The following is a 27,500-nucleotide window of genomic DNA, read 5'->3' as shown; positions in this document are numbered from 1 at the left end:
CCGTCATCCGTACACAAACAAAGGTACTTGTCTTAAGCTGCACTTTACTATTACAAGAGGCGATCGAGCGACCTTTTTCTTTTTAATGGGTAGTGCAAAAGTTTAACAGCACAAGATTCGGCGGTTGGGCAAATGGAGAAAAAAGAACGCGCTTGACCTCGACTATGGTGCTCCCAATCAAATGTCTTCCACAAAGGCCTTTGTCTAGCATTTAAGGTGCGTCGAGTTTGAAACCGAAAAATTTGCCCTGACAAGGAGATAGAGCGCCGCATTTTACTTCTAATATTTTGCGAGTTCAATTCAGAGTTCATGCGACATAAACAATTTTGTATATTTTATACAAGAAGGAAAGATAGGGGTACTGGCAGCAAAATATTCTGACTCGCACTTCGCTATGACAATCACCTCCGAGACGAAATTGTTTGGCTATACGCTCTCTCCGAAAAAATACAATATCTCATGCTTTCCGAGCCAAAATAGTTTTTACCTACCTCGTGTGAAGCCAGAGCCTCAAAATTTTTGACAGTCTTAGGGGTTGTTTTACCAAATAACCCTATAACTATCCTTCCTGCATTTTTGTCTCCAATACTGATGTCAAGGTATGCTTTGCTTGTAACCAAAGCATCGGAATCCGTGCTGGCAGAAAGAGTGTTTACGAAACAAACGGCTAAAATGAAGGAGATCATCTTGAACTGGGACGTCTGACAACTAATCGCTGCAGTTCGGTGGAAAGACGAGTAAAGACAACTAGTTCTCTATGCTGCGGTTGATTGGAATTGAGCTACACGATAAGTGCACGTTTGATGGTCTCAAATTCACTGCCACGTAGGCGCTAGCTGATCAATGACCTTCTGTGTAATTATTTGTCAATGGAGATTGTTCTCATCTTTTTTCTCTCCCTTTTTGCAAAATCTGCGAGCGGTGTTAAAATTTTTCGAAACCGAATGCAAAGTGTATATTTAAGTGCATATGTCTGAGTCACTTTCATTTGGTCATTCTGACATCTTCATGGACCTGCTTTGTTAAAAATTAGTTATTTTGTTCCTTCAGAAACCACTCTCCGATTGACGTCCCTGGGGACTGATTCAACAGCTGTGTCACGAAAGAAGAGTATTACAAAGAAACTAGTCAGGAAAATGCGGCACAACCCTCTCTACTTTCATCCTGTTAAAATGAACCCCTACGAGACGACATTGTGGGTGTAATGTGAAGAATAGCCTGCGAAAAAGGCGTCATTTTATTTTGCGCTTTTGAGGCGGATAGAGGCATGCGCGAAGCGCGAGTCACGCGCGAGAGGAGTACCTTCCCGCTGTTCGTTCAAAAACGCGAAAAAAAAATGGACACGCCTGTTCTCCAGGCTATGTGACGAGAGTCAAACTGAAAGCCATACTGAGTAACCACATCAAACTCTAACTTACGCTGTAATGGAGACCTGGCTTGAAATCCGTTGTACCCTCCTAAAGAGCAGGGAATGGCCTAACCCGCCCGAAGGGTGGTAAGGATTTTAATACGTAAAGCGTGATGTGACACGTGAATTTTTTTTTTTTTTTTTTTCGTATTTCATGCAAATTTCAAGATTTCCCTTTAATTCGTGGCTCATGAATGCTAATTAAAGTACGTATATGATTCGTGTACGCGACTCATAAATTTTTCTAATACTCGTGCGTGAAACAGGATCAGGGGCCCCACTTGGTACCCACCCTCTTCGTTCATTATATTTGGAGTTTGCAGGTGAAGTTGGAAAGGATCATTGGGTTTGAGAGCATGATGATACCATTCTTTACGTGCCTTAGCTACTGTACATAGATTTAAAAGACATTTATCAAGTTAGTGCTTTTCAGAAGGGATCTGGGGTTAATATCAATTGCCCCAATTGCAGGTTGCACTTCTTTGAGTTTTTAAAAAGTAATCTTGACGAGTGTGCGACTTGTGAATGGATCAGCCATTTGAATAGCTTTCTCCGCGTCAAGTTCCTTATTTTGAACACAATCTTTAAAAAAAAAGAGAGCCTGCATCGAGGGAAATAGTCAAGTACTTCAGGTGTTCAGAAAGTATTATTCTGAGGTGATTAGAGGAAATCAGGAAGGCAGGTTACTGATTGCTTTCAACCTTGAGGTAGATCAGAACTGTTCAAACTATTCTCATATGGAATCAAACAATGTTGGCTCAGGAACAAATTTTATTCCATGTTTCCAAGAAATAGAAATCCCTCTGAGGGCTTCTATTGATGAAAATAGTAACAATAGGTGCTAGCCATGATGTAAATCAATCCACCACAGTCATTAGAGGCATAAAAAAATTGTGGAATTTTACAACAACCTGATACATAAGAACATTTCTGCAGAGAATTTTACATGATGATTAAGGATGCAACACCTTAAGAGTTAATTTCCATTATGGTCTGCACACTTACATGACTTCTGAAAGATTGCAACAACAACTCAAAAAATCTGCACAACACAAAAATACCAAGCTACAAGTATGATGCATAGCTATTCCCCTGTTTTAACTAGAAATGGTTGTTTTACTTCAAGTGAACCACAGTCGGCAACTTTGACTTCATTTGCTGGTTGGTCACGGGAATTTGTTTTTGTCTTCTCTATGGTTCTGACAACATCCTGGTATAGAAGATATAATACTGCATGTAACAATTCAAAGCAAAGACAGATTTCAGGCTAAAAGCAAATTCAGCTTGCAAGTAAAATGAACAGTCTATTTCAAGTATTCAGTTAGTTAATGGAGTGCAACAGTGTGCAGTGCTGAAAGTGAAAAGGAGGGAGGTCATTGGGAAAAGTCAAAATAAGAATCAGCTGGGTCCTCTTCAAATACTCTTTTTTCTCTACCTCGCCTCTTTTACAAACTGAACCAGCTTGGTGAAAAAAATTTTCATCCATTTAACAACATTGACACTTTAAAACTATCTTTCAAAATATTCAATGCCATTAAGTTAATCATACACCCCTTAATTTAAGCCTAATTGTTGTGTTTTTCATAAATGGAAATTTGATTTCAGTGGTCTTGAGCCCTGTGTGACATGGCAAGAGGAAAAATTGTTGCAATCAACACCCTGAGATGTGAAATGGTGAGTTTTCAACAAAACATGCCATTTCTTCAGATCCATAATTTGTGGCCAGTCTCTTTAAAATTTTTCTCAGTAGTTTGAAGTATCAAAATCATGGCTACTTTCATACTACTTTGGAAATGGAGACAGTACACTATATATCAAAACATTTCATACCATGCCTTCCAACACTTTCCCAAACACCACATGCCGTCCATCCAGCCAGGGAGTTTTTACTGTTGTGATAAAGAACTGCGAGCCATTGGTATCTTTACCCGCATTAGCCATACTCAGCCAGCCTGGACCATAATGACTCAGCTTAAAGTTCTCATCTTTGAAACGATCCCCATAGATGCTTTTACCTAACACACATGTTAAAATACATTTAAGACAATCAATGTTGTAAGACTTGTCTTACATTATTGTAGAGATATTATGGGTGGTATTCCATAAATATTATGTTATTATAACACCACTTTCAAAAAAAAGGACCTGTAAATTTACTTTAACCAAAAGATTAAGCTAGCTCAAGCTACATGGAGATCAGGGGGATTCCCTGATGAAGTGGGGGAGTGGGCACATAATAGATATACATGCAATTATACTTTACATTGTCTCATGGTTTTCTTTTATTCAAACAAATTAAGTTTAAATGTATATTAATTTTTAAAAAATTATTCAACCTACCTCCAGTTCCATCCCTGTTTGTGAAATCACCACCTATATCAAGTATCAAGTATAAATCAGTACTTATGCCCTATTGTAACCACACTGACAATGAACGGTATAGTTTGAAAAAAAAAAAATAACTACCTTGAATCATAAAATCTTTAATGACACGGTGGAAAATGCTACCCTTGTATCCAAAGCCTTTCTGCATAGAGGAAATAAAAATTGTACTTGTTATTGAATAGTTTTACATTTACTACAACTACAATACACTTAAATCTTATCAAGTTGTGCAACATGGCATTGCAAACTAAGTATCCCTTAAACAGCTTCTGTTGAAAAATGTTGACATGGGTTATCATGCTTTTAACTTTAATTAATTCTACTAAGACACAGACAATTTAGACATAATGATGGCACAGTCAGCTGAGTAATTAACAGTGTGTATATACAGAGCTTAATGTATAATTACAGTGCAAAATATTGGCTCATTATCATTATTGTTCCCAGGATCTCTCATCCTCATGCTGCCAGAGAGAAAGAGCTGGAGAACCATAGTGAAAATCTCTGAATTAGGGAGGGCAACGTTCTTTAATTGAATAATCGCAATTTTCACGTCAAAGGCTCAATAACAAGTAAACTCTGGGCAGATCAATTTTTCCATTCATACAAGCTATATAAAAACTAGTTCTTTACAGTCACGACTAATGAGTAAAATTCTGTGTGCTTTGAGTGTTATAGTATCGCAGCCTCACACGTTATGAACTAAAAACATATTTTGAGTCTTTGTACTAAACTTAACTTTACCTCGTGGGTTGCAAGTGCATGGAAATTTTCCGCAGTCTTGGGAACCACTTTTCCAAATAACCCAATCACGATTCTTCCTTCTTTTTTGCCTCCAATCTCGATGTCAAAGTACACCTTCTTAGTAACAAGAACCTCGTCTTTATTGGCTTTAGCGCCGAAGCACGCACACGCCATAGCCACAAAAAATAATACGAATCGAGCCATTTCCATTTCGTTAGCTTTTCGTGAATACGGCACCAGAAGATTGAACTTCAGAGATTTAAATGAGGAGAGATAATCGAGCGTGGACCAATAGTATTCCAGGTTGTTTACAACCAATAGTATCTCGACAACTGTCCAGGCTTTGTACAATGGAAGGTCGAGGAGAACTGGTATTTGTTCTATTCATGGGTAAACGGGGCAGTGATTTTTTGCAGTCCTCGGTAATTTAAACGGCCTACCCATACTTAATGAAATATTTGTTTACTCATTTGCTAGTCTGTTTCCTTAAATGTTTTATATAATAAAAAATTGACATGATAACTTCAGTGAAAGTCATTTGAATTACGGTCTAATATCTGCTTTTCCTCCACACTTCCGGTTCTTACTCGCGCAAAGCATCACTGCAACTTTCTCCATCGTCCCAAGGTTGCATAGCTAGGAGGATTGAATGAGTTTTCGTGCCCTCAGAATCATGAAAATTGCCGCAGTAGTTACATTTGTTATTTGTGCGTTGGTTTTCCTCCTTTTACCGGACGATTCGCAAGCTGGGAAGACGAAGAAAGGTCCATTAGTCACGCAAAAAGTGAGTACATACTCCATTGCTGTTTAGTTAATTCAGTACTTTACGCTGAGTGATGTTTAGGCTTTTGGCCGTCAGGGATGCAAAGAAGGCATTGTCTACAGAAGAAACGATATCAGAGTTCACTCACTCATCTTAAACTCTGACGCAAATCTGATGAATTGATGTTACTATTTTCAACTCGCATGCATTTTGTAATTCAATAACAGTATACTTTTTTAATAGTAATGGTAGTTTTTCATGGGCTAAAAGATCAATCAGTATTTGTTGATATAGAGGCAGAGGTAAAGGCAAATAAGGGAACTGAGAGAAATAAGCTTATACCATATATTAGAGATGGTTTCCTCTGGAGATTTATTGATGTCTTCCTTTACGGGCGTCCCCCGGCCCATTTGATTTTACCTCCTTATATATGTACCCCATCACCCCAGGGGGGGAGGAGGGTACTCGATATATTCCTGAGTGGGGAGGTGCGGCACGGCCTCTCATACCCTGACCCTGTTTAAGACAAATATCGCTGATTTTCCTACCCTGTTTAAGACAGAATTCCGATTTTTGATACCCTGTTTAAGACATTTAATGTGCCTGGTATCAATGCCAAAATCAACGGAATTCAATATTTTAATTAAAATTAGAGCTTGTAAAAATTTTGCTGTTTATCTTCCAAGAAAAGATATCCTGTTTAAGACAAAAATTGATAAATTGATACCCTGATTAAGACAAAAAATGATAAATTTGATACCCTGTTTAAGACAAAAATCTCGAAAAACATATCCTGGCTGGCTGCATGTCCCCATTAAGCCCTTATAAGGGAGTAGTACCCCCCCCCCCGGCCCATCACTCGTCTCATCTAAGACCACCCCTTCAGGATGATGTGAGGTGGAGGGAACCTGCATGAAAAGTTACTTACTTGGCTGAAAGTCACATAGTACTCAAAACTAGCTCTTGATTTGAGAGCCTTACTCTAGTTTTGAAGATTTATTGTAATCTCTCAAACATCTCTTGTGACCCATTGCAATAGTTGTGGAATCAAAAGCCAACAGAGGGTGACAAAGTGTTTTTACAATTAAGGCCAAGTGTGATTCATGAATAGAAATAAGTATGATTTGTGACTTTCATTTTTAGCATGAGGCATGATTTACCGACCTGAAATAGACATGACCCATGAATGGTAACACATGAAATGCTGTTTAAAGTGCACGTGGTGCATGAAATTTTCTTTAATTTATATGTGAAGCAGGATCAAGTACCTCCCCCCCCTCCCCTTTGTTACTCTTCCAACAGTTATAACCCAAGTTGAAGAGCATATATCACAACGAAAACATTACTGCCAAGTAATTTGAATATATCAACAAAGTTGAAATGGTAAATTGGCCACCGTAACGATTACAAAAGCTGACTTTTCGAGCGTTAGCCCTTCGTCGGAGCGAATAGAGGAATTGTGGGTTGTGTGTGCTTTTAAAGGCAGAAAATGGAGCTACGTTATTGGTGGGAACATGGCAATGAGAAAAACACGAATAAATTAGTGGAATGAAAAGCATTTGTTGATCCCTGTGGGATTTAGACTGCCGGTTTGAAAGATGAGCTTTTGTTCAAGAGTTTTACGGCTTTCTGTAAAGTGCATTTAAAAGTGCCAGACTAATGACCAACCAGGCACTTTAAAATGCGCTCGTGCACGATGCAGAACGTGTCCTTTCATTCACAACACTGATAAAATATCAGGACCTAAACGATCCATTAAGATGACTGATCACTTCACGTTCACCTCCGCCAATGTAATCTATTGCATAACTTGCACTTATTGCAAAAAGATATACATGGGTGAAACAGGCAGAAGACTAGGTGACCGATTCCGAGAACACCTTCGAGACGTAGAAAAGAATGACAAGGACACATCGAAACCAGTCCCTAGACATTTTAATTTACCTAATCATTCTAAGCAACATATGGCAATCTGCAGTCTTTCCTTACACTTAGGTAGCACAGAAAGCCATAAAACTCTTGAACAAAAGCTCATCTTTCAAACCGACAGTCTAAATCCCACAGGGATCAACGAACGCTTTTCATTCCACTAATTTATTCGTGTTTTTCTCATTGCCATGTTCCCACCAATAATGTAGCTCCATTTTCTACCTTTAAAAGCACACACAACCCACAATTCCTCTATTTGCTCCGACGAAGGGCTAACGCTCGAAACATCAGCTTTTGTAATCATTACGGTGGCCAACTTACCATTTCAACCTTGTTGATATATCCAAATTATTTCGTTACTCCCACCAACGCAGCCCCAAACAGTTTCTTTCGAAACTATCAGCCTTTATTACTGCCAAGTGTCCTCTGGATCTGGTTCCCTGCAAAATTATTTTTATTGCTACATTTGTTTAAAACTGTAGGTTTATTTTGACATCACACATGGCGATGAAAAGTTGGGGAGAATTGTGATTGGTCTTTTTGGGAAAACTGTGCCAAAAACCACCAAGAATTTTGCAGTTTTAGCATCTGGAGAGGTAAACATTTACTCAACCTGAGAAAAGGTTTTCATATCCTAATGGTTCCACTTGCAATTCCCCATTGGTTTTTTCTCATTGTGATCCAACAGCAGCTATTGAACAAGATGTTTTTTTTTTTCTCAAAAATGAAAATTATAAGCTTAAGTTCAGAGGGGGGAATTATTTAAAGCAAAGTAGAGTTATTTGTCACTGATGTGGGTTTTTCAAGAGAATAAAAGGTTATCACTTTGTTTTACTACATAGGCCTTTTGCATCAATTCCTAAAACACTGAGATGGAAATAATACCCAAGTAAAAACAACATGAATTTGTTAGAACCTCAAACAAATTAATGTAGTAGTACAAATAAGGCTTAGAGAGACTTTCCTGGGAATGGAGAAGTCTTACAAAAGGGTTATGTCAAAACTTAACCCTTTCACTCCCAAGATCTCATTTAGTAATTGTCCTTAGTGGCAACTGTATAATTTCTATGGTGTTAGCTTTGATAAACTGGTATTGGATTTATTAGTAATCCCCTAATTGACATTTTTTATCTTTATTCCTTTCACTTGCCTGCTTGATTTTGTATGGTTATTGTAAGGGGAAGATTTGTCTTGGTCACTCGTAGGATTTAAAGGGTTTCCATAACTAATGGGCTTATTTTGGTATAATGTTTTAGTGAAATAGGATTTTTTTTCTCTTTTTTCCAGAAAGGATTTGGCTACAAAGGAAGTAAATTTCATAGGATAATTAAAGATTTTATGATTCAAGGTGATAAATTTTATAACTTTCATATGCTTTGTTTAATCTCCTAGAGCACAGATTTGTATATTACTTCTAACTAGGAAGAACCTTTAGCCATCAAAAAATTATACATTTTAATTAAGCAAATTGATGGAAGGGCTCTCCCCATAACAAAGTACACTTGTTAATTTTTTTCAAGGCTTACTGTATTTACCCTTGTATAATACGCACTTTTTTCCTACAAAAATAACCATCAAAATCGCGGTGTGTATTATACATGGATTCCATTGTTTGTCACGCACGTCCTAATTTGCATATGTTAAAAACACAACAAAAAAAGTAGCACATTTTAAGCTTTGATTAAATAACTTATTTTCAATTAAAAATTATAGGTGCATATTAAGTTTTTACTCTAAAATCAAGAGGAAAGACAAAAATCACTAAATATTTTCGCAAGTGTCACACTCACAGCAAAACAGGCACATGGATCCAATTCCCAAGTGAACGTGCAAATTTGGCTGTGTGTGAAGAGATCTCATGTTACATGGAATTTTTCAATGAGAAGCAAGAAGAAAGTGAGCAAGAAATATTTCAGGAGAAAAGCTTTATTTAAAGCAGTTCTTTATTTGCTGTTATAAGCGAAAAACGCACAAATTTCTTACGTGTACAAAGCACACACAGTGGAATTCATCATGGTTATATTGTTGTTTACTTGACTTTGCGGCCAGAACATTGCATGGTGTTAGTTTGAAAATTCTAAAAATGCAACGATATGACACAAAATCTTCAATACTTTTCAGACATATTGTTGCTCACTCATGATATTTACTGGGTCATGGAATCGTCAAATTAGCTACACCTCACTTGAAGTCCTAAAGTTTGATATCAATAATGTCATAAATAACTAAGTAGCAAGAGATATTGATGTTACTGGTATAGTAAATTTCTTATTCTTGTTGTCTTAATAAATAATTGTACGAATATTTAACTTGTCTTTTTTGCTGTGAAAAACTTTTTTTTCTGATAAATTAGGCTAAAAACAAGGGGGTGCATTATACATGGGTGTGTATTATACATGGGTAAATACGGTATTTGTCGTAAGCATTACTGTGATTATCATCTTTTGCATGACATATAAATATGCTGGGGTTGTGGATTGTTATTGCTGATCTCAGTGGAATTTCTGAGTTAATTATGCAAGGAAAGAGAGACTGCTTATAGTGGGCACATTTTCCATAGAACCAACAAAATCATGGTACACACAACAGGCATTTGGCAGTTCTATAGCTATGTAATGGAAATCATGCTTTTATAAAAGCATAAGAAATGTTTTTTTTTTTTTGGTTTTTTATAGGGGGAGACTTCACAAGAGGAGATGGGACTGGAGGTAAGGCTGATAGCACCACTAGTTGGAAATCTGAAAGTGAAATTAATGAGAAGGATCCAGAATAATAGCACTTCAGTCTTCCCTCTTCCCTCTTTCAAAAGGGGAGTTGGACATAATAATAATAATAATCATCATCATCATCATCATCATCATCCTCATCATCATCATCATAATCATAATCATAATCATAATAATAATTTAGTATTAGACACCCTGCAAGGTGGCTCTTCCTGTCCACTGTTTCCAGGTTGAATTGGAATTGGGAAGGTTGGAACAGGCGTTTATTCATTTCTGGAGTGATTTTTAATTTTTGGAGCGAAAAACTCAACAATTATTTATTGTGAAGTCCTAAATTTAAGATTTTTAATCGCAAAGGACTTCATATACGATTATTAGTCACAAGGAGTGTTTTATTGTGATTAATAATCATGGAAAGTACGGCTATTAATCATGACTAAATCATTAATAGTCATGTTTGACGAGCTTTTAGACTTAATAATCGTACATCATTCAGTTAATAATTGCATCTGATAGCAAATGTCCTTATTTATCGTCATTCATCATACTCCTCTCCAAAGAAAGTTCAAGCAGAACTTTGTGTGGAAAACCCAAAAGATGTTCTAAGTTAAACCTATTGGAAGATGAAATAATTTGGTACACTGTGCCAAATTTAGAGACTAAATTTTCAACGCTTTCAACTATGATGGTTGCTATAAAGCATGACAATGAGACATCTGTGAGGACATTGGTTACAAAATGGGGGTTGATATGAAGATTAGTCCACTGAGGGTATACCCCACATCACCCTTTTGTACCCTTCCTACTCTTTCCCCCAACTCCATCCCACCCAGTCCTACAATTATTGGACCTTTAAGGGCCCTTGTAATCTTTTTCTCTGTCTGGAATATTTTTCCAAATGAAACTTATGAGAAATATAATAATTAGTTATATATCAATCAGGCAAAAGCATCTATGGTGAAAGATTTGATGACGAGAACTTTAAGCTGAAGCACTATGGTCCAGGCTGGCTGAGTATGGCTAATGCTGGTAAAGATACCAATGGCTCTCAGTTCTTCATCACAACTGTAAAAACTAGCTGGTTAGATGGCAAACATGTTGTGTTTGGTAAAGTTATTGAAGGAATGGTGAGTTCAGAAACATGTACTTTTGTTTTTTATTATTCAATTTCTTTATTCACTCTTTCATAAATGAAAAAAACAAAACAAAAGAAAAAAGAGGACAATCCAGGGTTTGTACTCTTTCAAGTTTAGAGCTTTAGGCGGATGTCAGTATCTGAACGAATGCCCACATACCCCTCCCCTGAGGTACATTGATTCAGAGTTTTTCGCCTTTACTATACCTAAACTGTTTGGAAAAAAATTCGCCCAAATTGCTAAGGAATAAGCTCGTGAAGGGTAGAATTTTTTGGCCAGTGAGATATCTAAATTGTGATCAAACTTAAGAATTTATCCGTTAATCTCGCCATTTTTTCTAATTCTTTTGTTAGTTTTTACTAATCCCAGAACTGAAGAAACATATTTGAGTCACACTTGGAAAGTTAAATTCTGATACCAAAGTGGATACTCTGTAGTCAACTGTGTCACTGATATCTAGAATCCCTGCCTTGTAATGACATCTTACGAGGGTAAACTACTCTCTCTATATTCTGACACATCAAATATCCTAAATACAAGTAACTAAGGGCTCCTATTGGTCAGAATCATAGAGCGAAACTTACCCTGCACTCGCAAAATAGTCACTAAAAGTAAATGTACTGTTCCTATGATAAACTTTATAGGATGTAGTACGCAAAGCAGAAAATGTAGAAGTGGACGGAAGTACTCCAAAGAAAGAAGTGAAGATCGCAGACTGCGGTATAATTGAGGTCGATAAGCCCTTCAACGTGGAAAAGGAAGATCAATAATCCTTGTTACTTAAGTGTGTTTTGTAATGCGCCGGGGTTTGTAATAAAATACAGTTGTGAATTTGATTTTGAGTGCTTTTTGTTCCGGCATCATGCAAATTCCAGTACATTATTTTCATCCCAGTGATTATGAAGAAATCCAATGTTGTGTCTTCGTTATTTCGATTGTCCATTGACAGATGAGTTACCTTTCTTGTCACTCAGATAAGCCAAACTTGGTGTACGAGTAGATTCAATGGTGGATTACCACGTGTAATCCAAATCCAAATCCAAATCAACCACCCAGACAATCACTTGGCATCTGAAATCCTTCTAACTTGTATCGAAAGAAACTTGCTGGTACACCAATCACTAAAGGTGTTGGGGCAAGTAGGAGTTGTTCTGCACTGTGCATGCATGTCGGCAGTAAGGGAATGATGGGAAACATGTACTCCAGTGGATAAAGGAGGGAGGTTAGTGCTATGACGCTCATGGTCAAGGCATTGTAATCTCTAAACTGGATCACAACCTTGTGTTCGAGTAAAATACACGTAAGACTTTCAAACAAGTCTCCACTCCAAGAAGTTCAGAGGAATGTGAATGGGGAAGTCTACAAGCGAAAATCGGTTCGATTCTGGCATTGCAAAGGTCGAAGGAGAATAAATCTCAGGCGAATGAAGTTCAACCTCAACACGAGTTTTCCCGGGAACGGGTGCTTGTGCAAGAAACAGGCGCTGAATCCACGTCTCCACTTCTTCCATATCTCGAGCCAAATGACTTGCTCTTTGGTCCCCTGTACGAGTAAAAACAGGCCAGCTATTTAAGTCTGGTATGATGTTGTCGTTCTTGTCACATTTTCTGTTAATTCCAGTTCTCGAGTCGATCATTTTTCGAAGGTAAAACAGGCGCTCCCTGAATGGTGGGAAGAACGGATAATGCGAAACGAGATGTACAAAGATGTGAGACTCATACAAAAATTCCGCTTGTTGTGGTTGCTTCGAGACCTTTTCCGAACTGTCAGCAAAGTCTCTTTGCAATCGCTTCGCTCGTTGTTGTTGAAATTCGAACAAGGACGAAAAACATTGACACAAATCCCATAGCGGACCCTACCAGAGTCTTTCTCAGTCAATGTAAACGCAAACGAGTTCGCCTCACGGAGAGAAAATTTCTTTGACACCGTACTGTATCCTTCCGGCTGACAAAAGAAAACCACGTCTCCAGGGAAGGGAAAATCTTTATGGTCCCTTTGTGGAAAGCAACGTAAAAGCTCCGGCGTTTGTGTTGAGTCGATGGTCGGCCTGCGTACACCGACAACAACAAGATAATCTATCAGTCTTGCATAATCTATCAGTTCTGCATGGCGTGCGAACTTGAGCACATCGTTGTTGGCTATTTAAGTCTCGAACAAGACTTTATTATGCATAATATCCTCATAGTTGAAGAATAGAAGCTCATAGTAGAAGCCTTCATGGCTGTCTCTGTTGCTTTCTTAACTTGAATGAGAATGTTTGGTTGGTATAAACCGGCGATCAAGACTAATACGACGTGGTTTTATAGTATTAAAAGCAATTACTGTGTCGTGTCTCCTCGCTAACATATGATAACGCAATTTCTCCAATATACCGAAAAGACTTTTGATTGTTGTCTAACAAAAGACCAATACCATATATATTTGGCCGACAAGCTGTCAGTATTCTGGTGTTTTCCATTTAAAAAGTCCTGTTGTGCAGAGGAATACGTATCCTTTTCCCGTCGTTACTAGCCAGTATCCACAAACAATTTTCTTTTATCTCACTAGCACCTTGATCTGCTACCAAAACGATAAATACTCAAATTCACGAAAAAGAAAGAATTCCTGAAGAAACAGTCGTCCCTTTCCACTTTGTGGGGGAAAAAGTTGTAATCTCCTTTCTACATCGAATTTCTTGCTTGTTTTTCATACAATCGACATTCTGCAATATGCTGGAATATGCAAGGAGTCTGAAATATGAGGCTTTGCCGAATGACCTGGAACTAAATGGCTTGCAGAGAAAGTTTCTTAGAATTCATGACCTTTCTGAGAAATATAGGTCTCCCTATTTATGATTGGACAATTCGTGTACCTGTAAACATTTCCGGTCAGTAGATGGCTTCCCATTGGATAATTGCCACTTTAAGGAGGCTTGTGTATTTACACAGTTCTGCATTAACTCAGGGTAATTTCACCGATTCTGTGTGCGAGGGTTTTGTGCTTTTTTATAATCACTTAAATTCTGAACTCTTGGTATATCAACATTGAAGTATGTCGAGTAGAAAGGTAAGTGCTAAAGCAAAAATTAGGGCTTTGAGACAAGTCAATTAGGTTGGGGAATAATGCAGTGTGTTTAATTGGGAACTCGGAGGAGGAGTCGCTTTCAAATCGTTATGTCTAATTTGCCTTAAGTATTCTGATGTTTTTCAATTACAATTGTGCATAGATTGCTTAACGATAATGCAATGCTATAACCGAACTTAGTAAAGTCTAGTGACCGAGGAACCAAGCAATTCGATATTAGCTGATTAGGTGAAATGTCACCTCCGTATTCCCGACTGACTGAAGATCATACACGAAGAAAACGCTGTTTCATCGGCAGCCGACAGGAAGAACATATTATCACTTTGACAGATGGTACAAGACATAATAAAACCCATTTCGAAATGAAAACCTTGAAAAGAAAATTACTTAATTTAGAACAAAATGACGAGTACGATCCCCCGCGGGCAAATCCCATGACCATGGTAACGTTAAAGCTGACGTCATTCTGATCGGTCGAGCGGTTCCTTATATGACGCTATAACGCTATAAACCGCTCCGCGCGGTTTATATAAAATGTTCAACCAAAATGTTAATAAATGCTACTAAAATGTTATGATTTTAGAGATTTCTCAGTTGTTCAGCTCTGAAATTATCCTAAAACAATTATTCGCCTCAGGTTCGGTGAATATTGTCGAATAATCCCCTCGACTTCGTCTCGGGGATTATTCGACGATATTCACCTCGCCTTCGGCGAATAATTGTCAATTAGAGGCCAGCACAGAGATACGACAGCCCTCTGACAACTTTAGAAATTACTAAGGCAAGCTTGCTTTAACATCGGCAGTAGGATGTAGAAGCATCCACCGAGAAAGGCTAAGTGAAGCCTGACAGTCAACAAGAGCTAAGAATCACAGATCAAGACTCTTAAGTAATTAGAGGAATAAGACTAGAAACGATCGTAGACTGAAAAAATTCCTCCAGGCGAAAAAAGCTTTCTTTGATGAACAAACAGGTTATTCGTATGATGCACGATCCTCGCAGTAGAGAGCGCTATTTATGCAATAGCGAAACTCAGACCTGAAAAAAATCAGGCCTGTACGGGATTCGAACCACTGACCTTTGCGATACTAATGCAGCGCTCTACCAATTGAGCTAACAAGCCAACTGGGAGCAGGTCGTTAAGTTGATTCGTAATAAACCCGTAATGATAAATCAGATACAATGAATATATGAAGTTCATATATTTTGAACTGCGGTATTAGATACGTATGATGCACGATCCTCGCAGTAGAGAGCGCTATTTATGCATAAGCGAATATCAGACCTGAAAAAAAATCAGGCCTGTACGGGATTCGAACCACTGACCACTGCGATACTGAGTGCAGCGCTCTACCCGCAATTGAGCTAACAAGCCAACTGGGAGCAGGCCGTTAATTTGATTCGTAATAAACCTGTGATGACAAATCATTGCATAAATAGCACTCTCTACTGCGAGGATCGTGCATCATACGTATCTAATACCGCAGTTCAAAATATATGAACTTCATATATTCATTGTAACCAAACAGGTTATTAATATTAGCTCTCGGCAGGAGCCCCCTGCTCTCGGTTGCTCTTTTTCTTGACAAAAAAGGTACATTTCCAGACGAGATCAAATCAAAATAAAAAGGATTTCATTAAGACAAAAAATTCTTTTGATCAAGTTTTCCTGACTAATTTTAGCAAAGTCACTGTAGAAACAGCCTCTTCTTCGGTCGGCCAGTTATCACTTGACGGTTGAAAAGGTGGCTACAATGTATTTAATGATATGTCATGTCTTTCTGCTTATATCTTACACCAATTTAAGGGAGTTTTTTAGTGTTTATTAGTATGTTCTATATACGGTTCCCTAATCAAGTGAGCAAGTTGAGTTTTAAAAATTGACCCGAATTAGAGCCGTAACACAAGTGTAACTGTCATCCGTGGAAAATGAGACCAATTCAAATATAAAGCGAATATACTTTTTGTAATAGAGATTTGTTAACCTATCAAGTGTCAGTGTAAAAACTGTCGAATTGCTGGAAAATTGTTGATGAGGCAATATTGACTCTCTGTCAATATTGCCTCATATTGACAGAGGCAATATTGCCTCTGTCGAATAACCTGTTTGTTATTTGTTGAATAACCTGTTTGCAAGAAGAGCACGGAATGAAAGTAACGTATTAAGGTCTTATCTACACATACTTTTGTTTATATACGACAGACACCATACCAAGGGGGTAGGCGATGTTTTGGAGAATACAATTGTCCTGAGTGTAACCGCGGGTGGATGAGCGCCAACAGTTGGGCCAACACTGGTCAGCAGTGTCAGAATTGTAACATTGTGGTGTACCCTCACACGCAGCGTCCGCTTCATAAACCTGACGGGCTGGACAAGGGGGATATCACTAAGCACCACCCTCAGCACTTGTGTGAAAAATGCAAAAGACTCGGTCACTTCTGTGGGGATCGTGACCGTTACCACTGAAGAGCTGTAGCCTGGGCGCACTCCTTGATTTATCATAATTTCTGGACGACATGCATCAACTGATTTTCAAATGACAACGATGAAACTCTTGAATTTCTCTCAAATTTAAAAACGCTTGACTTAAACATTCGGAAGTTGATTGGATTCTTTTAAAACATTTAAACAGTACAGGGTCGTTCACTATAAAATTTTAAAGAATACTGGTAATTACGTTGAATTGACAGTTTAATATTATTTTAGAATTTTTTCTGGGAGTTTTTAGTAAATAACGTATTTATTTCAGTGGAATAGTGGTCAGTTATTGTAGGACCGCATTTACTATTGAGAAAGTGTAAGAGCTACTCAAAAATAAGGTCAAATAAGGCTTCCAATCCATCGGATGTCGTCCTGTGCCCAAGTTTAGAAACATTCTGTACGATTAACAATAATTACTGATACCTAATTCCCTAAAATATTTCGTCACTGAATACTTCGGAGTGCCTAGTGGTGCAAAAGTGAACCCATTGTCTCATTTTGTTCGCAGCACATTGATACTAGAGAAAACTGTTCTGCTTTAGCTATCCGTTTTCCTTAGTCGATTTCAATCGACCTCCACTAGATGCATACGCCTTCATTTTCTCTGTATTGTCCAATACGTGAAGACTTTAAACGAGCATTAAACAACGATTTCAATCATTTTCAAGAATGAATCTAAGATCTGGAAGTTAATTCCACGGTGTGTTGGGGCAAAACCGTTTCTTCTTGTGTAAGAACAGTAGTCAGAATATGTTGTTTTAGCTTCTGGAACAAGAAGCGGCCTGCGAGACCATGTTGATATCCATTCATTGAAAGGCAAAATGTTTTCGTAATAGATACTCAAACTTTGTCTCATCATTTTCCTAATAAACAAAGGTATAGACATAATAATCGTTCTTTCCTCTTGATCATAAATCGTAATACTTATAATAACCTTTTGTAATTTATAAAAGTAACCCAACACTTCCCACTAGATAAGCACGTGCAGTTTTGCGGTGTAATGCAAATATATTGTAGAGATTTTTTTATTTAAAATCAAATAGAGAAAAAAAAACCAAACAGTTTTGGAAGATGAGGATGATGACACTGCACATGAAACTCAACCGGCTGACTTTTCGTGTTGGAGTTGTCTCATTTTTTTCAGATCTAGAGGTGCATAGGAGGTGGGACGGATAAAGAGGGAGAGACTACGAAAACAAAAAAAAAACACGGCTCAGTGAGAATTCTTCGACTCAGGACCTTCTTTGTTCACCTCTGTCCATGCCGCCCTTTAGATTGCATGCCATTTCATACATACCGTTCGTCTTTGTTGAATGCCTTCCCCTCTTCCGGCAGGCAAATGAGAGACCGCACTAGAAACGGGCTACCAATTGCAGCTGAAGTATTGTTTATAGTTATTTGGTTGAATCTTTTCTTGGTGCTTCCTATCAGTAAGGTATGAACAGATCACCTCGGCCTGGTCAAAGTGGGGAAAGACACACAGAAACGAAAGAACTACCCATGTAATTGGCCATGCACCTGTCAAAAAATTTTCAAGTTCAACCATAAATCGTACAAGGCTTTTGGGTTTTCCCCAAACAGTTAGAAAATCACTTGTCAGTCTCGTGTAATGCAGTAACTTACTTCGAACTCGTAGAAGATGGAGTACAGGCTAGTTTATAACTGATTTAGTGACCATTTCGTTTGCCTGAAAGATAATAAAGTTCGACAATTGAACAGATGTGCTACAATCAACAATAAAAAATAGATTGTTAGAAATAAATCGGATTTTCACGATACATATCCATGTGCCTCTGCTTAGCTAGTCAGATTTCACGAAAAAAAAACTGTTAAATAATTATAATCTCGCAACAGTTTTGGAGGAGGGGACGCCATTTTTACGGCAGGAAAACTGCTGAAACTGAATGTGGACAAAAACTGACGCCGAAAAAGGAACAGGCATTTCTTCATAAGTTCTATTAGTAAAAAAAAAACAAAACTCATCGGCCAGTTGTTAAAAAGGCGTTGTTGTGCCGCCCCTTTATAACGCAGGGATTCATTCTTTTTATAACAAGTCGATTAGGATTTTCATCTAAAAGTATGAACATAAATATCAGCCACCCCTCTCTGCCCGTCTATCCTCTCACTACCCTACTAAGGATGGGACAAAGGTTATGACAATCACATGACTTCCTGTTTCGCGAGGATTAGTTCCCAACATGGCGGACTGTGTCGAATTTCTTCGAAGGTTTCTTTTATTTTTTGTAGCCTTTTTTTGTTTATCATTAGCGACTGTGCCTCAGGATCAGCAAAGAAAGGTAACATAGGCATAAACTGCAACTTTACTTTGTTCTAGATAGTGTTTTGAAACATACTAGTCCTGAATCGACGAAGGCTTGCATTTGCTTTGTTGTTCATATTTTCCTAGATGATATGCCAGAAGTCCTTCTTTAGATAAATAGACAAGCATTTTACACAAACGTTTAAATACGAATCATCTGAATCCCAGAGTTGGGGCATGAAATGGGGCACAGTTTGACAATATTACATGCAAATTGTAACTCCTAACGGTCTTACTTGTACATGTTAGCCAATTTTCAAAAGAAACTTTAAAATTATGCAAAATCAGTCGAGAAAAAACAGACTATACACACAAGTGACAAAGCTGATAGGCAGGAGTTATGTTTAAAAGATGAAGTCACCCTTAACCCTTTAACTCCCAAGATCTGATCGTTGATTCTCCTTGCAAGTGTCTACACGTTTCCTTGTATATTGGTTACAAGAATTTGGAGTTAGATCTACTTGATAAGTTGAGTCTCCCTGTTTGCTGGGTAGAGTATGACCATTATAGGAGAATTTACAGGTAAATCACTTCTGGGAGGTAAGGGCTAATTTTTTATTAAAATTACCAAGAAAAGTTAATGTGTACTGACAGCAGGAAGAAATGTGCAAGGCAGAATAATGTTTTTACAATCAACTGTTTCTGTCTTTTTGTATTCTCATTATGTCTCTTTTGTATTCTATAATTTCTTCATTTTTTGCAGATTACCATCAAAAGCATATCGTGTCCAAAAAATATAACAGGGTGCAATAACACAACATACATTATTCATGTTATCGCCGAGAGTGCAGATGAGAAGAATTCTATGCACTATCTCTGGTCTGTCATTGGCTCTCCAACAATTGTTGCAGCTTACTTTGACACTACAGATGTTAATGTATCAATTGATTGGAATCAGGTCTTGATTAACAGCTCCACAAAGGGAATTATGTTTACGCGACCAAGTCTTTACATCACTGCACTTGTTATTCCAGCTATTTATGAATTTCAGGATAAAAAAGATGAACTATATTACACTGAGAAAGATATTGGCAAAATTGTAAAACATGGCTTCAAGGAGGAGGTAACACAGTGGGAAGAACCCAAAGTCGATCACAAAAACAATGTGACGACTTTTAGAGGGAAAATGTTGGGAGGAACAGTTATTTTCCAGGTAATAGATGATAGTAATAATTATAGTTAATAGTAAAGATAATAGTAATAATAATGATCAATGTAGGTATCTGAGCAACTGGGTACTTACCCCTCCCCTAACCAAACATCATCCCTAACTCGTTATCAGTTGACTTAAGTCTGGTCAGGGGTGTGCAGTTGCTCACTGTAATGACCAATTTAGAATTTCTTCTTGTCATATTAGTACAATTATATTAAATAGACAAGAAATGAGAATCAAGAAAGATATGAACTAGGGGATTAATAGATGATCCAATTTACTGAATTCTCCAAGCTAACATTATAAGGCCTGGAAATGGGCACAGGCCTACCTTTTACCCGTGTTGCTGTCTTGACAGCACCTTCCCTCCTTCACTACTACTGAATTAAAAACTAATCAACTTTTATTTTTGTTTCTACAGTGCAATGCATCAGCAGTTAATGACAGAGAGTCAATATTGCCTCATCAACAATTTTCCAGCAATTCGACAGTTTTTACACTGACACTTGATAGGTTAACAAATCTCTATTACAAAAAGTATATTCGCTTTATATTTGAATTGGTCTCATTTTCCACGGATGACAGTTACACTTGTGTTACGGCTCAAAAATCTCTTGATGATGAACACACTCCAGCTGTTTTTAAAACCATCGTCATCAACAGTACACTTAGCGGTCGTTCATCATATAGTGCATGGAAACCTGTGGCCTACCTGAAAGAGTCAAGGAAACTTAGTAACCAAATCCCTTCTTTTTCATATTTCGGCAATCAGCATCGGTTTATCAGTCAACAATGTGAATCTCTCCCATCATCATCATCCTCTTGTAAAGACTTCATTAGTATAGTTTCACATCTGAGTGGACAAAACTTCATAACAAATCAAATGAATATTTCATTTGGACAACGAAAAGATGGCTGGTATGAAGGTTCCAAATATCTCACATGGTAATCCAATTGATTTACTGTACAGTTATTATTATTGATATTGTTATTTTTTGTAAGTGCATTATTGTCACTCTGTGACATCATATACAACAATAATCTGGTCACCCCAGTAACTGAGGAAAACCTCCAGATAAAGGCATTGTTTTGTTCACATGAAATGCATTCCCTCCTAGCTTTATGATGTTTTCTTTCCAGTTTGTAAGCATCTGTTGATATTTCCAGATGTGATAAGCCATTTGCCAGTTTCACAATCTTCACTTCCATAATTATGCCATTTGTAAAACCTTTCTATGATAACAAGTTTTGACTCCATAAGAAAAATATCATTTTAACAAGGGCCTGTAACAAATGGTCCATTTCATCAAAAAAAAAAAACGTATGTTGGAAGGTTATATGTTTGAACCTACATTAAGGTGTACTGTGTTAAGCAGTAGGTTGTTAAAATCTTAAAATTTTCCCCCTTATGTACTGTAATTTTCACTTCCATCAAACAGTCACCTGTATTAGGCAGTCATGTTCAACCTTGACTGAGTCCCAATGACCTGTTTGTATATTCTTCCACCTGTTTTAAACTGTCACTTAAAACCAGAGCTAGTCACATGAACTAAGAATTATCTGTCAAGTCAAATTTATTCCATGTTTATCTCCTAAAATCAATGTTAGCACTTTGAGCTCAATGTTCTTAATGTTTCAGATTGCAGATTATCTTTTTTCTTAAGAACGTTAGGACAAATGGTGTTTTCTATTGCATTTGACTGCTATTCTGAGGAACCTGTATTAAGTGGTCAAACTGTATTAAGCAGTCAACCCTTATTAAGTGGTTACCCTGACAATCCCCATGGGTGGCAGATTGGACCATATTTAGTTTTAAGTACATATAAATATTAAGTAAATTTCATTAAAAAGCTGTGTGGAGTTTAGTGACATCATACAGTACATTTAGATACTAATTCCCTCCAAGTAGTCTGGTAATCTAGAACCTGATTATTCTACATCCTGGTTGTTCATTGGTTTTTATATTTTTTTTAGGTCTGCAATGGTGGGCTATGGAACTCCAATCAAAGATGAGTTTTCTACACTTGTGTGGTTGATTATATTCATTGGCTTTGGCACTCCCATGCTTCTTATTTTTATCACCATAATATACATAGTTATCAAGAAGGTCAAAGCTAAGAAAGAAACATCCACATACGGCATAATCAACTGACAACAATAATTATAATGTTCTTAAAAGGTGTGAAATTCTTATGCATACCGTATGAATAATGGCATATATATCTTTTACATCCCAAGAGTGACCAGCATCTAATTTCTTGTTACAGTAATACTGCAGAATCATTCATTACGATCACGAGAATAAAGAAAGTCATTGCCAACCTAAGAAGCTTTGATTGTTAAACAAATTCTCCTTGCCAGTACCAAAGAAATTGTATAGAGAACAGTATGGAGAATATGCATACTGATATTAGGATGCAAAGGGTCCAGTTGTTATATAATTATGCTGAGCTGCTAAATATGATTCAAGTCTTTTTTGTAATGTGTGCAGTTGTTTTCTGAGTGTCGAAGTACTGGTACTTACCAGTTCTGTAAGGTCATAATTTTCAGTGTTAAGATCCTGGAACTGCTGTACAAAATTAAACAGGATTGGTTTTAGTATGCATTCCTGACGTGAATATGGGAAAAGCCATACCAGTGCTTGGTTTTGTTTATTGTTTTTTCTAAAAGTACAATAATAGATATGAATTTTATGAAAATAGAATATCTTCTCAAACTGTCCACCCTAATTTGTGGTGGTATGAACAAGAGGGAATATTATCAACAGTTCTTTGAAGTCTCGTCATCTAAACAACATTACTACCAAACGTATATGTGCACGATCCTTCGCAGTAAAGCACTATTTAAGCAATAGTGAAAATCAGACCTGAAAAAAGTTCAGGCCTGTACTGGATTCGAACCACTGACCTCTGCGATACTAGTGCAGCGCTCTACCAATTGAGCTAACAAGCCAACTGGGAGCAGGCTATCAAATTAATTCGACATAAACCCATAGATGATAAATCAAACAACAAATATATATGAAATACATATATATGAACTGCGGTTATGAAACGTATATGTGCAGTTCATATATATGTATTTCATATATATTTGTTGTTTGATTTATCATCTACGGGTTTATGTCGAATTAATTTGATGGCCTGCTCCCAGTTGGCTTGTTAGCTCAATTGGTAGAGCGCTGCACTAGTATCGCAGAGGTCAGTGGTTTGAATCCCGTACAGGCCTGAATTTTTTTCAGGTCTGATTTTCACTATTGCTTAAATAGTGCTTTACTGCGAAGGATCCTGTGCATATACGTTTCATAACCGCAGTTCATATATATGTATTTCATTATATATTTGTTGTTTGATTTATCATGTACGGGTTTATGTTGAATTAATTTTAAGGCCTGCTCCCAGTTGGCTTGTTAGCTCAATTGGTAGAGCGCTGCACTAGTATCGCAGAGGTCAGTGGTTCGAATCCCGTACAGGCCTGAATTTTTTCAGGTCTGATACGTTTCATAACCGCAGTTCATATATATGTATTTCATATATATTTGTTGTTTGATTTATCATGTACGGGTTTATGTCGAATTAATTTTAAGGCCTGCTCCCAGTTGGCTTGTTAGCTCAATTGGTAGAGCGCTGCACTCGTATCGCAGAGGTCAGTGGTTCGAATCCCGTACAGGCCTGAATTTTTTCAGGTCTGATATGTTTCATAACCACAGTTCATATATATGTATTTCATATATATTTGTTGTTTGATTTATCATCTACGGGTTTATGTCGAATTAATTTTAAGGCCTGCTCCCAGTTGGCTTGTTAGCTCAATTGGTAGAGCGCTGCACTAGTATCGCAGAGGTCAGTGGTTCGAATCCCGTACAGGCCTGAATTTTTTTCAGGTCTGATTTTCACTATTGTTTAAATAGTGCTTTACTGCGAAGGATCGTGCACATATATGTTTCATAACCGCAGTTCATATATATGTATTTCATATATATTTGTTGTTTGATTACTACCAAAGTATTTTTTTAAATTCAAGTATGAGTTGGAAGTTTGAGCAGCCTCCGTAGCTGGTAGTTTTCTTTAAAATTCTTATTTTAATTCAAACTTTAATTTTGAATAATCCAACTTCATAGTGGCAGGGTACTTTAAGAGTTAAGGATAATTATTCATGGAATGTGAACCTTGGTAGGCTGCTTTAAATGACATTATGTTGTTGCTATCTCACAATATTAACAGCTGAGGCAACCTTCAAGAAAGATTTTCTTTGCCTGCAGTGTTGTACATGCCATTTACACCGGTATGCTTACTTTACACCTGTACATGCCAGGGATATTAAAAAAAAAAACACATGCTGGAAAAAAGAAGAGTTTTCTCATTTTTGAAGTTTAAAATATGAAGTCCACTCTCTTTTGTCGAGGCAAGATTAAGGCCATTGTCATAAAATGATGAAGTACAGCAATGTAAAGTTAATATATTTATTGATGATTATTTTTCGTGTATCTTGCTAAATAGTTTGTGCTCTTTCTTTATATAAATAAACTTAGCATAAACAAATTAGCTGGTAGTTGCCTTTTAATATATTAAATTAGTGGATGTAATGAAACTAATACCTACAAAAATGTTACGGGGATTCAACACTTTAACCCCATCCTTAAGAGACTCACAGCAAGTCTCACTAGAAGCTATCTTGAGACCAAACGACTGACAATACGAGTCTACCTACGAGCCTTTCGCTTTGTAGTACTGATCTGACCAGACGGTGTCATAAGAAAGTCTCTTTAAAATTTATAATTTGAGTTGACCTTTGCTTATGGATTCTCAAATTCTAAAAGATAGTGCAAGTGGTCATGGTATTTCCTTGATTACTTACTGTTGGGCAGCTTGAGAGGGGATAAATGTGTTGTTTCCGGTCCTCGCTGTTTTCCAAGCAAGCCATATTTAAGAACGATATTCTAGGAAAATAAACCCGAGTTTAGTGATTGTTGAGATGCAGTCTAATATCCTTGATGACAATTTCATTGGGATCGATTGATATAAAATGATAAAGTTTAGTTATTGTGATTGATTAAGGGGTGTGTATAGGTGGGGTGCGCTCAAATTTTCTAACATTTAATCTAAATCCCCTCAAGCCAAGTTGCCACAGCCGGTCAGAAGGAAAGGACAAGAAATTGTTTCTAGTCATCCAGGAAACAAAGAAAATAATTAGAGAAGACATCGTTCAACTACTTTAACTCCAATCACCGTTTTCAGGTCCTTCAGGTGAAGAAAAAGCAATTAAACTGTAACATTTGACTCTAGATCAGATTTACACAAAGCTTGGGGTCATTCCTGACAGAACGACGTAGAACTTTACTGAAAACAGACAGAAGCAACTCGAAGTTTATCCAAGGTCGCGCGAGAAAAAAAAAATGAGTCTGGAAGACTTCGACGTTGAAAGTAAGAGAGAGATGATTGTCGGGCAATCTGGAATCGGCAAGACATTATGTAGTACCAACCTTCTCAGAGACTGGGCATTTGATAAAGTTTTTAAACCAAAAAAAGCCATTTTAGGGCTGCTTTCTTCGTATAATTTCGGAAATTTAACTCGGCCAGTGACCTTAGTCCAAGGTAACTACTGATTCAGTCCGGCTATTTCCTCTCAGATCACTTGGATGGTGAGATTTGGAAACATATCTTGCAGCACCCGGAAGCCTGCGTACTCATACTTTTTGACGGATTCGACGAATTCGTACATCATAGCGCAAACATCGCCAAGGCGTCGCTTCGTCCTAGAAGCATTGAACAGAAAATGCCGCTCCAAATATTTTATCACTGGCTTGCGTCCGGAAAACTTCTTAAAGATGCTTTAATTTTGACCACTACTACCTACGGCTTTGTCAAGCATCACAGACCTTCTTATCGACAGATGCAAAACCTATGAAGTTCTTGGATTTTCATTCGAACAAATTGAAGAATATGACTACAAATTCACAGGAGAAGACAAGCTAACAGGGTAAACACTATAGCGACACATCAGCAGCAACGTGAACTTAGTATCCCTTTGTTACCTCCTTGTGAGCAGCTTCATCATAAAATTATGCGCAAGTCTGTTTCAAATTTTGCAGTTGAGTACCGAAGCCCTGACGTCACGTTTCCATGGTTGCATTTCTGCTGGATCTAAACAAACTCACATGTGTTTAACATGGCGGCGTTGTCGATAACATCGTTCGCAAAATACTTCTCAGATGAGCCTAAATCTTTAAACCGTGGCGAAAACCATTACCAATCTGGACACGTTCTATCTTTTTGCTATTGTGATGGAATTATCAGAGGGTCAGTGCAAGCGAGCATGAAAAGTACGACGTATAAAGTCACAGTAAGTGTAAAATTTCTATTACTCGATGTCTATCCGTTAACATCGCCAAACCAAAACTTATTTAAATTAAGTGATTTCGAATCTTCGTTTAAAGGAAATCTTGAAAAGTAAGCTTATATTTCTTTTTCTCTTTCCTTCGCAGATATATCTTCAAGAAAACGAAATACGTTCCACAGAATGCGAGTGCCCTCGTGGCGGTTCAAAGTGTAGTCACGCTGTAGCTCTGTTCCTTCATGGCTACCACAACTTAAGTAGAACTGACATCGAATGTCAGTGGAAGAAACAAAAGGCATCCGAGGTGGTTAAAACGGTAGAAGATCTGTATCCACCCAAAGAAACTAAAGTCCTAAAACGAAAAACTACAGATGAGGACAGAGAATGGCTACGGAACAAGCTGAAGAGATACGGCGAGTTCACAGGAATGTTATGGCTTTTGAGCCCCAAACCTGACAAAGAGAATCGTCTGCCGATCTCCACAGTCGAAGAAATCATTTTATCGAGAGAGTTTGTTGAAAGCGGACTTGATACAAATTTCTTGTTGGAAAAATTGAAAGTAAGTGAGCAGCAAGTGAAATCAGTCTGTGAGATCACGAAAGAGCAACGTGAATGTGGAGAGTGGCATGTGGTGAGAAAAGGACGTTTGACTGCTAGCAATTTTGGTCCAGTTCTTGAAGCAAAAAGAGTCACTCCTTCCCTTATCAAGCGTGTTCTTGGAGAATACGACATCTCTCGAGTGCAGGCTGTTCGATGGGGTGTCGTTAACGAGAAAGAAGGAATAAAGGCCTTCACCAAATTAACAATGAAAGTAGTAAAGGATTGTGGCCTTTGGCTACACAAGTCTGGTGTTTTGGGTGCATCACCAGATGGACTTGTTGATGACAATGCGATCATTGAAGTCAAATGCCCTTACACACATCGCAATTCAACAATTGAGGAGGCTGTTAAAGACCCTAAGTTCTGTTTAGTAAAGAGAGATGCTGGCTATTGTTTAAAACAATCCCACCACTACTGGCATCAAGTCCAGGGTCAGCTGTTTATAACTGGGAAGC

At 37.6% G+C, this 27,500-nt stretch overlaps 6 protein-coding genes, 2 long non-coding RNA genes and 1 other non-coding gene across 14 annotated transcripts in view; 6 read left to right on the top strand and 3 right to left on the bottom strand.

Annotated features, from left to right (window-relative positions):
• LOC148732710 (peptidyl-prolyl cis-trans isomerase B-like) overlaps positions 1-990 on the bottom strand; it is a 9,479-nt gene extending 8,489 nt beyond the window's left edge. The window contains exon 1 of the mRNA XM_022928094.2: positions 492-990. Within this exon, the coding sequence (XP_022783829.1) occupies positions 492-686 (195 nt within the window). The 5' untranslated portion in view covers positions 687-990. The remainder of the gene's footprint in view (positions 1-491) is intronic.
• The window catches only part of LOC148732709 (uncharacterized), a 1,816-nt gene extending 184 nt beyond the window's left edge, over positions 1-1,632 (top strand). The window contains exons 1-2 of the long non-coding RNA XR_015999668.1: positions 1-216; positions 1,051-1,632. The exon at positions 1-216 is cut by the window's left edge and continues 184 nt beyond it. This is a non-coding gene — a long non-coding RNA (uncharacterized LOC148732709). The remainder of the gene's footprint in view (positions 217-1,050) is intronic.
• A 529-nt stretch (positions 1,633-2,161) lies between these two features.
• LOC111324733 (peptidyl-prolyl cis-trans isomerase B) lies at positions 2,162-4,822 on the bottom strand. Its single transcript, XM_022928362.2, has 5 exons — positions 4,538-4,822; positions 3,875-3,935; positions 3,749-3,781; positions 3,239-3,423; positions 2,162-2,618 (listed from the first exon to the last, which is right to left on the bottom strand). The coding sequence occupies exons 1-5, from the start codon at positions 4,745-4,747 to the stop codon at positions 2,493-2,495; spliced, it is 615 nt and encodes a 204-aa protein (XP_022784097.2). The 5' UTR covers positions 4,748-4,822; the 3' UTR covers positions 2,162-2,492.
• Positions 4,823-4,976: 154 nt separating this feature from the next.
• LOC111324724 (peptidyl-prolyl cis-trans isomerase B) lies at positions 4,977-11,927 on the top strand. The gene is made up of 6 exons (XM_022928350.2): positions 4,977-5,321; positions 7,712-7,825; positions 8,517-8,577; positions 9,905-9,937; positions 10,898-11,082; positions 11,736-11,927. Exons 1-6 carry the CDS (start codon positions 5,187-5,189, stop codon positions 11,859-11,861), a joined length of 654 nt encoding a protein of 217 aa, XP_022784085.2. The 5' UTR covers positions 4,977-5,186; the 3' UTR covers positions 11,862-11,927.
• A 1,808-nt stretch (positions 11,928-13,735) lies between these two features.
• LOC148732708 (zinc finger CCHC domain-containing protein 24-like) lies at positions 13,736-17,752 on the top strand. Its single transcript, XM_088755983.1, has 2 exons — positions 13,736-14,136; positions 16,358-17,752. The coding sequence occupies exons 1-2, from the start codon at positions 14,122-14,124 to the stop codon at positions 16,619-16,621; spliced, it is 279 nt and encodes a 92-aa protein (XP_088612109.1). The 5' UTR covers positions 13,736-14,121; the 3' UTR covers positions 16,622-17,752.
• Positions 17,362-26,175, bottom strand: LOC111325433 (uncharacterized). Of its 6 annotated transcripts, XR_015999658.1 has the most exons (7): positions 25,988-26,167; positions 24,967-25,048; positions 21,462-22,678; positions 19,720-20,821; positions 18,260-18,323; positions 17,934-18,154; positions 17,362-17,499 (listed from the first exon to the last, which is right to left on the bottom strand). It is a non-coding gene; the product is annotated as an uncharacterized LOC111325433 (long non-coding RNA). The 6 variants fall into 6 exon arrangements; XR_015999657.1 differs by lacking the exon at positions 25,988-26,167 and having other exon boundaries at positions 24,967-25,581; XR_015999655.1 differs by lacking the exons at positions 17,362-17,499; positions 17,934-18,154; positions 18,260-18,323 and having other exon boundaries at positions 20,491-20,821; positions 26,144-26,175.
• On the top strand, positions 18,797-22,591 carry LOC111325415 (glycosylated lysosomal membrane protein B). Its single transcript, XM_022929221.2, has 4 exons — positions 18,797-18,933; positions 19,660-20,109; positions 20,531-21,054; positions 22,084-22,591. The coding sequence occupies exons 1-4, from the start codon at positions 18,835-18,837 to the stop codon at positions 22,259-22,261; spliced, it is 1,251 nt and encodes a 416-aa protein (XP_022784956.2). The 5' UTR covers positions 18,797-18,834; the 3' UTR covers positions 22,262-22,591.
• Positions 23,710-23,782, top strand: Trnat-cgu (transfer RNA threonine (anticodon CGU)). The gene has a single exon. It is a non-coding gene; the product is annotated as a tRNA-Thr (tRNA).
• Positions 26,176-26,194: 19 nt separating the features above from the next.
• Positions 26,195-27,500, top strand: part of LOC148732706 (uncharacterized) — a 2,011-nt gene continuing 705 nt past the window's right edge. The window contains exons 1-2 of the mRNA XM_088755970.1: positions 26,195-26,451; positions 26,594-27,500. The exon at positions 26,594-27,500 is cut by the window's right edge and continues 705 nt beyond it. Coding sequence (XP_088612096.1) covers positions 26,278-26,451; positions 26,594-27,500 — 1,081 coding nt within the window. The 5' untranslated portion in view covers positions 26,195-26,277. The remainder of the gene's footprint in view (positions 26,452-26,593) is intronic.

This window comes from Stylophora pistillata, chromosome 4 (genome assembly GCF_964205215.1).
Source record: "Stylophora pistillata chromosome 4, jaStyPist1.2, whole genome shotgun sequence".
Taxonomy (NCBI): domain Eukaryota; kingdom Metazoa; phylum Cnidaria; class Anthozoa; order Scleractinia; family Pocilloporidae; genus Stylophora; species Stylophora pistillata.
Note: the sequence above shows the minus strand (reverse complement) of the source record. Positions and strands in the feature narration are given on the sequence as shown.

Coding starts and splice junctions, on each gene's coding strand:
- LOC111324733 (XM_022928362.2), bottom strand. CDS start 4,747: ATGGAAATGGCTCGATTCGTATTATTTTTTGTGGCTATGGCGTGTGCG. Junction 3,936..4,537: donor ATGCACTTGCAACCCACGAG/GTAAAGTTAAGT, acceptor TCCTCTATGCAG/AAAGGCTTTGGATACAAGGG. Junction 2,619..3,238: donor GGAAAGTGTTGGAAGGCATG/GTATGAAATGTT, acceptor CTTCTATACCAG/GATGTTGTCAGAACCATAGA.
- LOC111324724 (XM_022928350.2), top strand. CDS start 5,187: ATGAGTTTTCGTGCCCTCAGAATCATGAAAATTGCCGCAGTAGTTACA. Junction 5,322..7,711: donor GTCCATTAGTCACGCAAAAA/GTGAGTACATAC, acceptor TTAAAACTGTAG/GTTTATTTTGACATCACACA. Junction 8,578..9,904: donor TAAAGATTTTATGATTCAAG/GTGATAAATTTT, acceptor GGTTTTTTATAG/GGGGAGACTTCACAAGAGGA.
- LOC111325415 (XM_022929221.2), top strand. CDS start 18,835: ATGGCGGACTGTGTCGAATTTCTTCGAAGGTTTCTTTTATTTTTTGTA. Junction 20,110..20,530: donor GAGGAACAGTTATTTTCCAG/GTAATAGATGAT, acceptor TTGTTTCTACAG/TGCAATGCATCAGCAGTTAA. Junction 21,055..22,083: donor GGTTCCAAATATCTCACATG/GTAATCCAATTG, acceptor TATTTTTTTTAG/GTCTGCAATGGTGGGCTATG.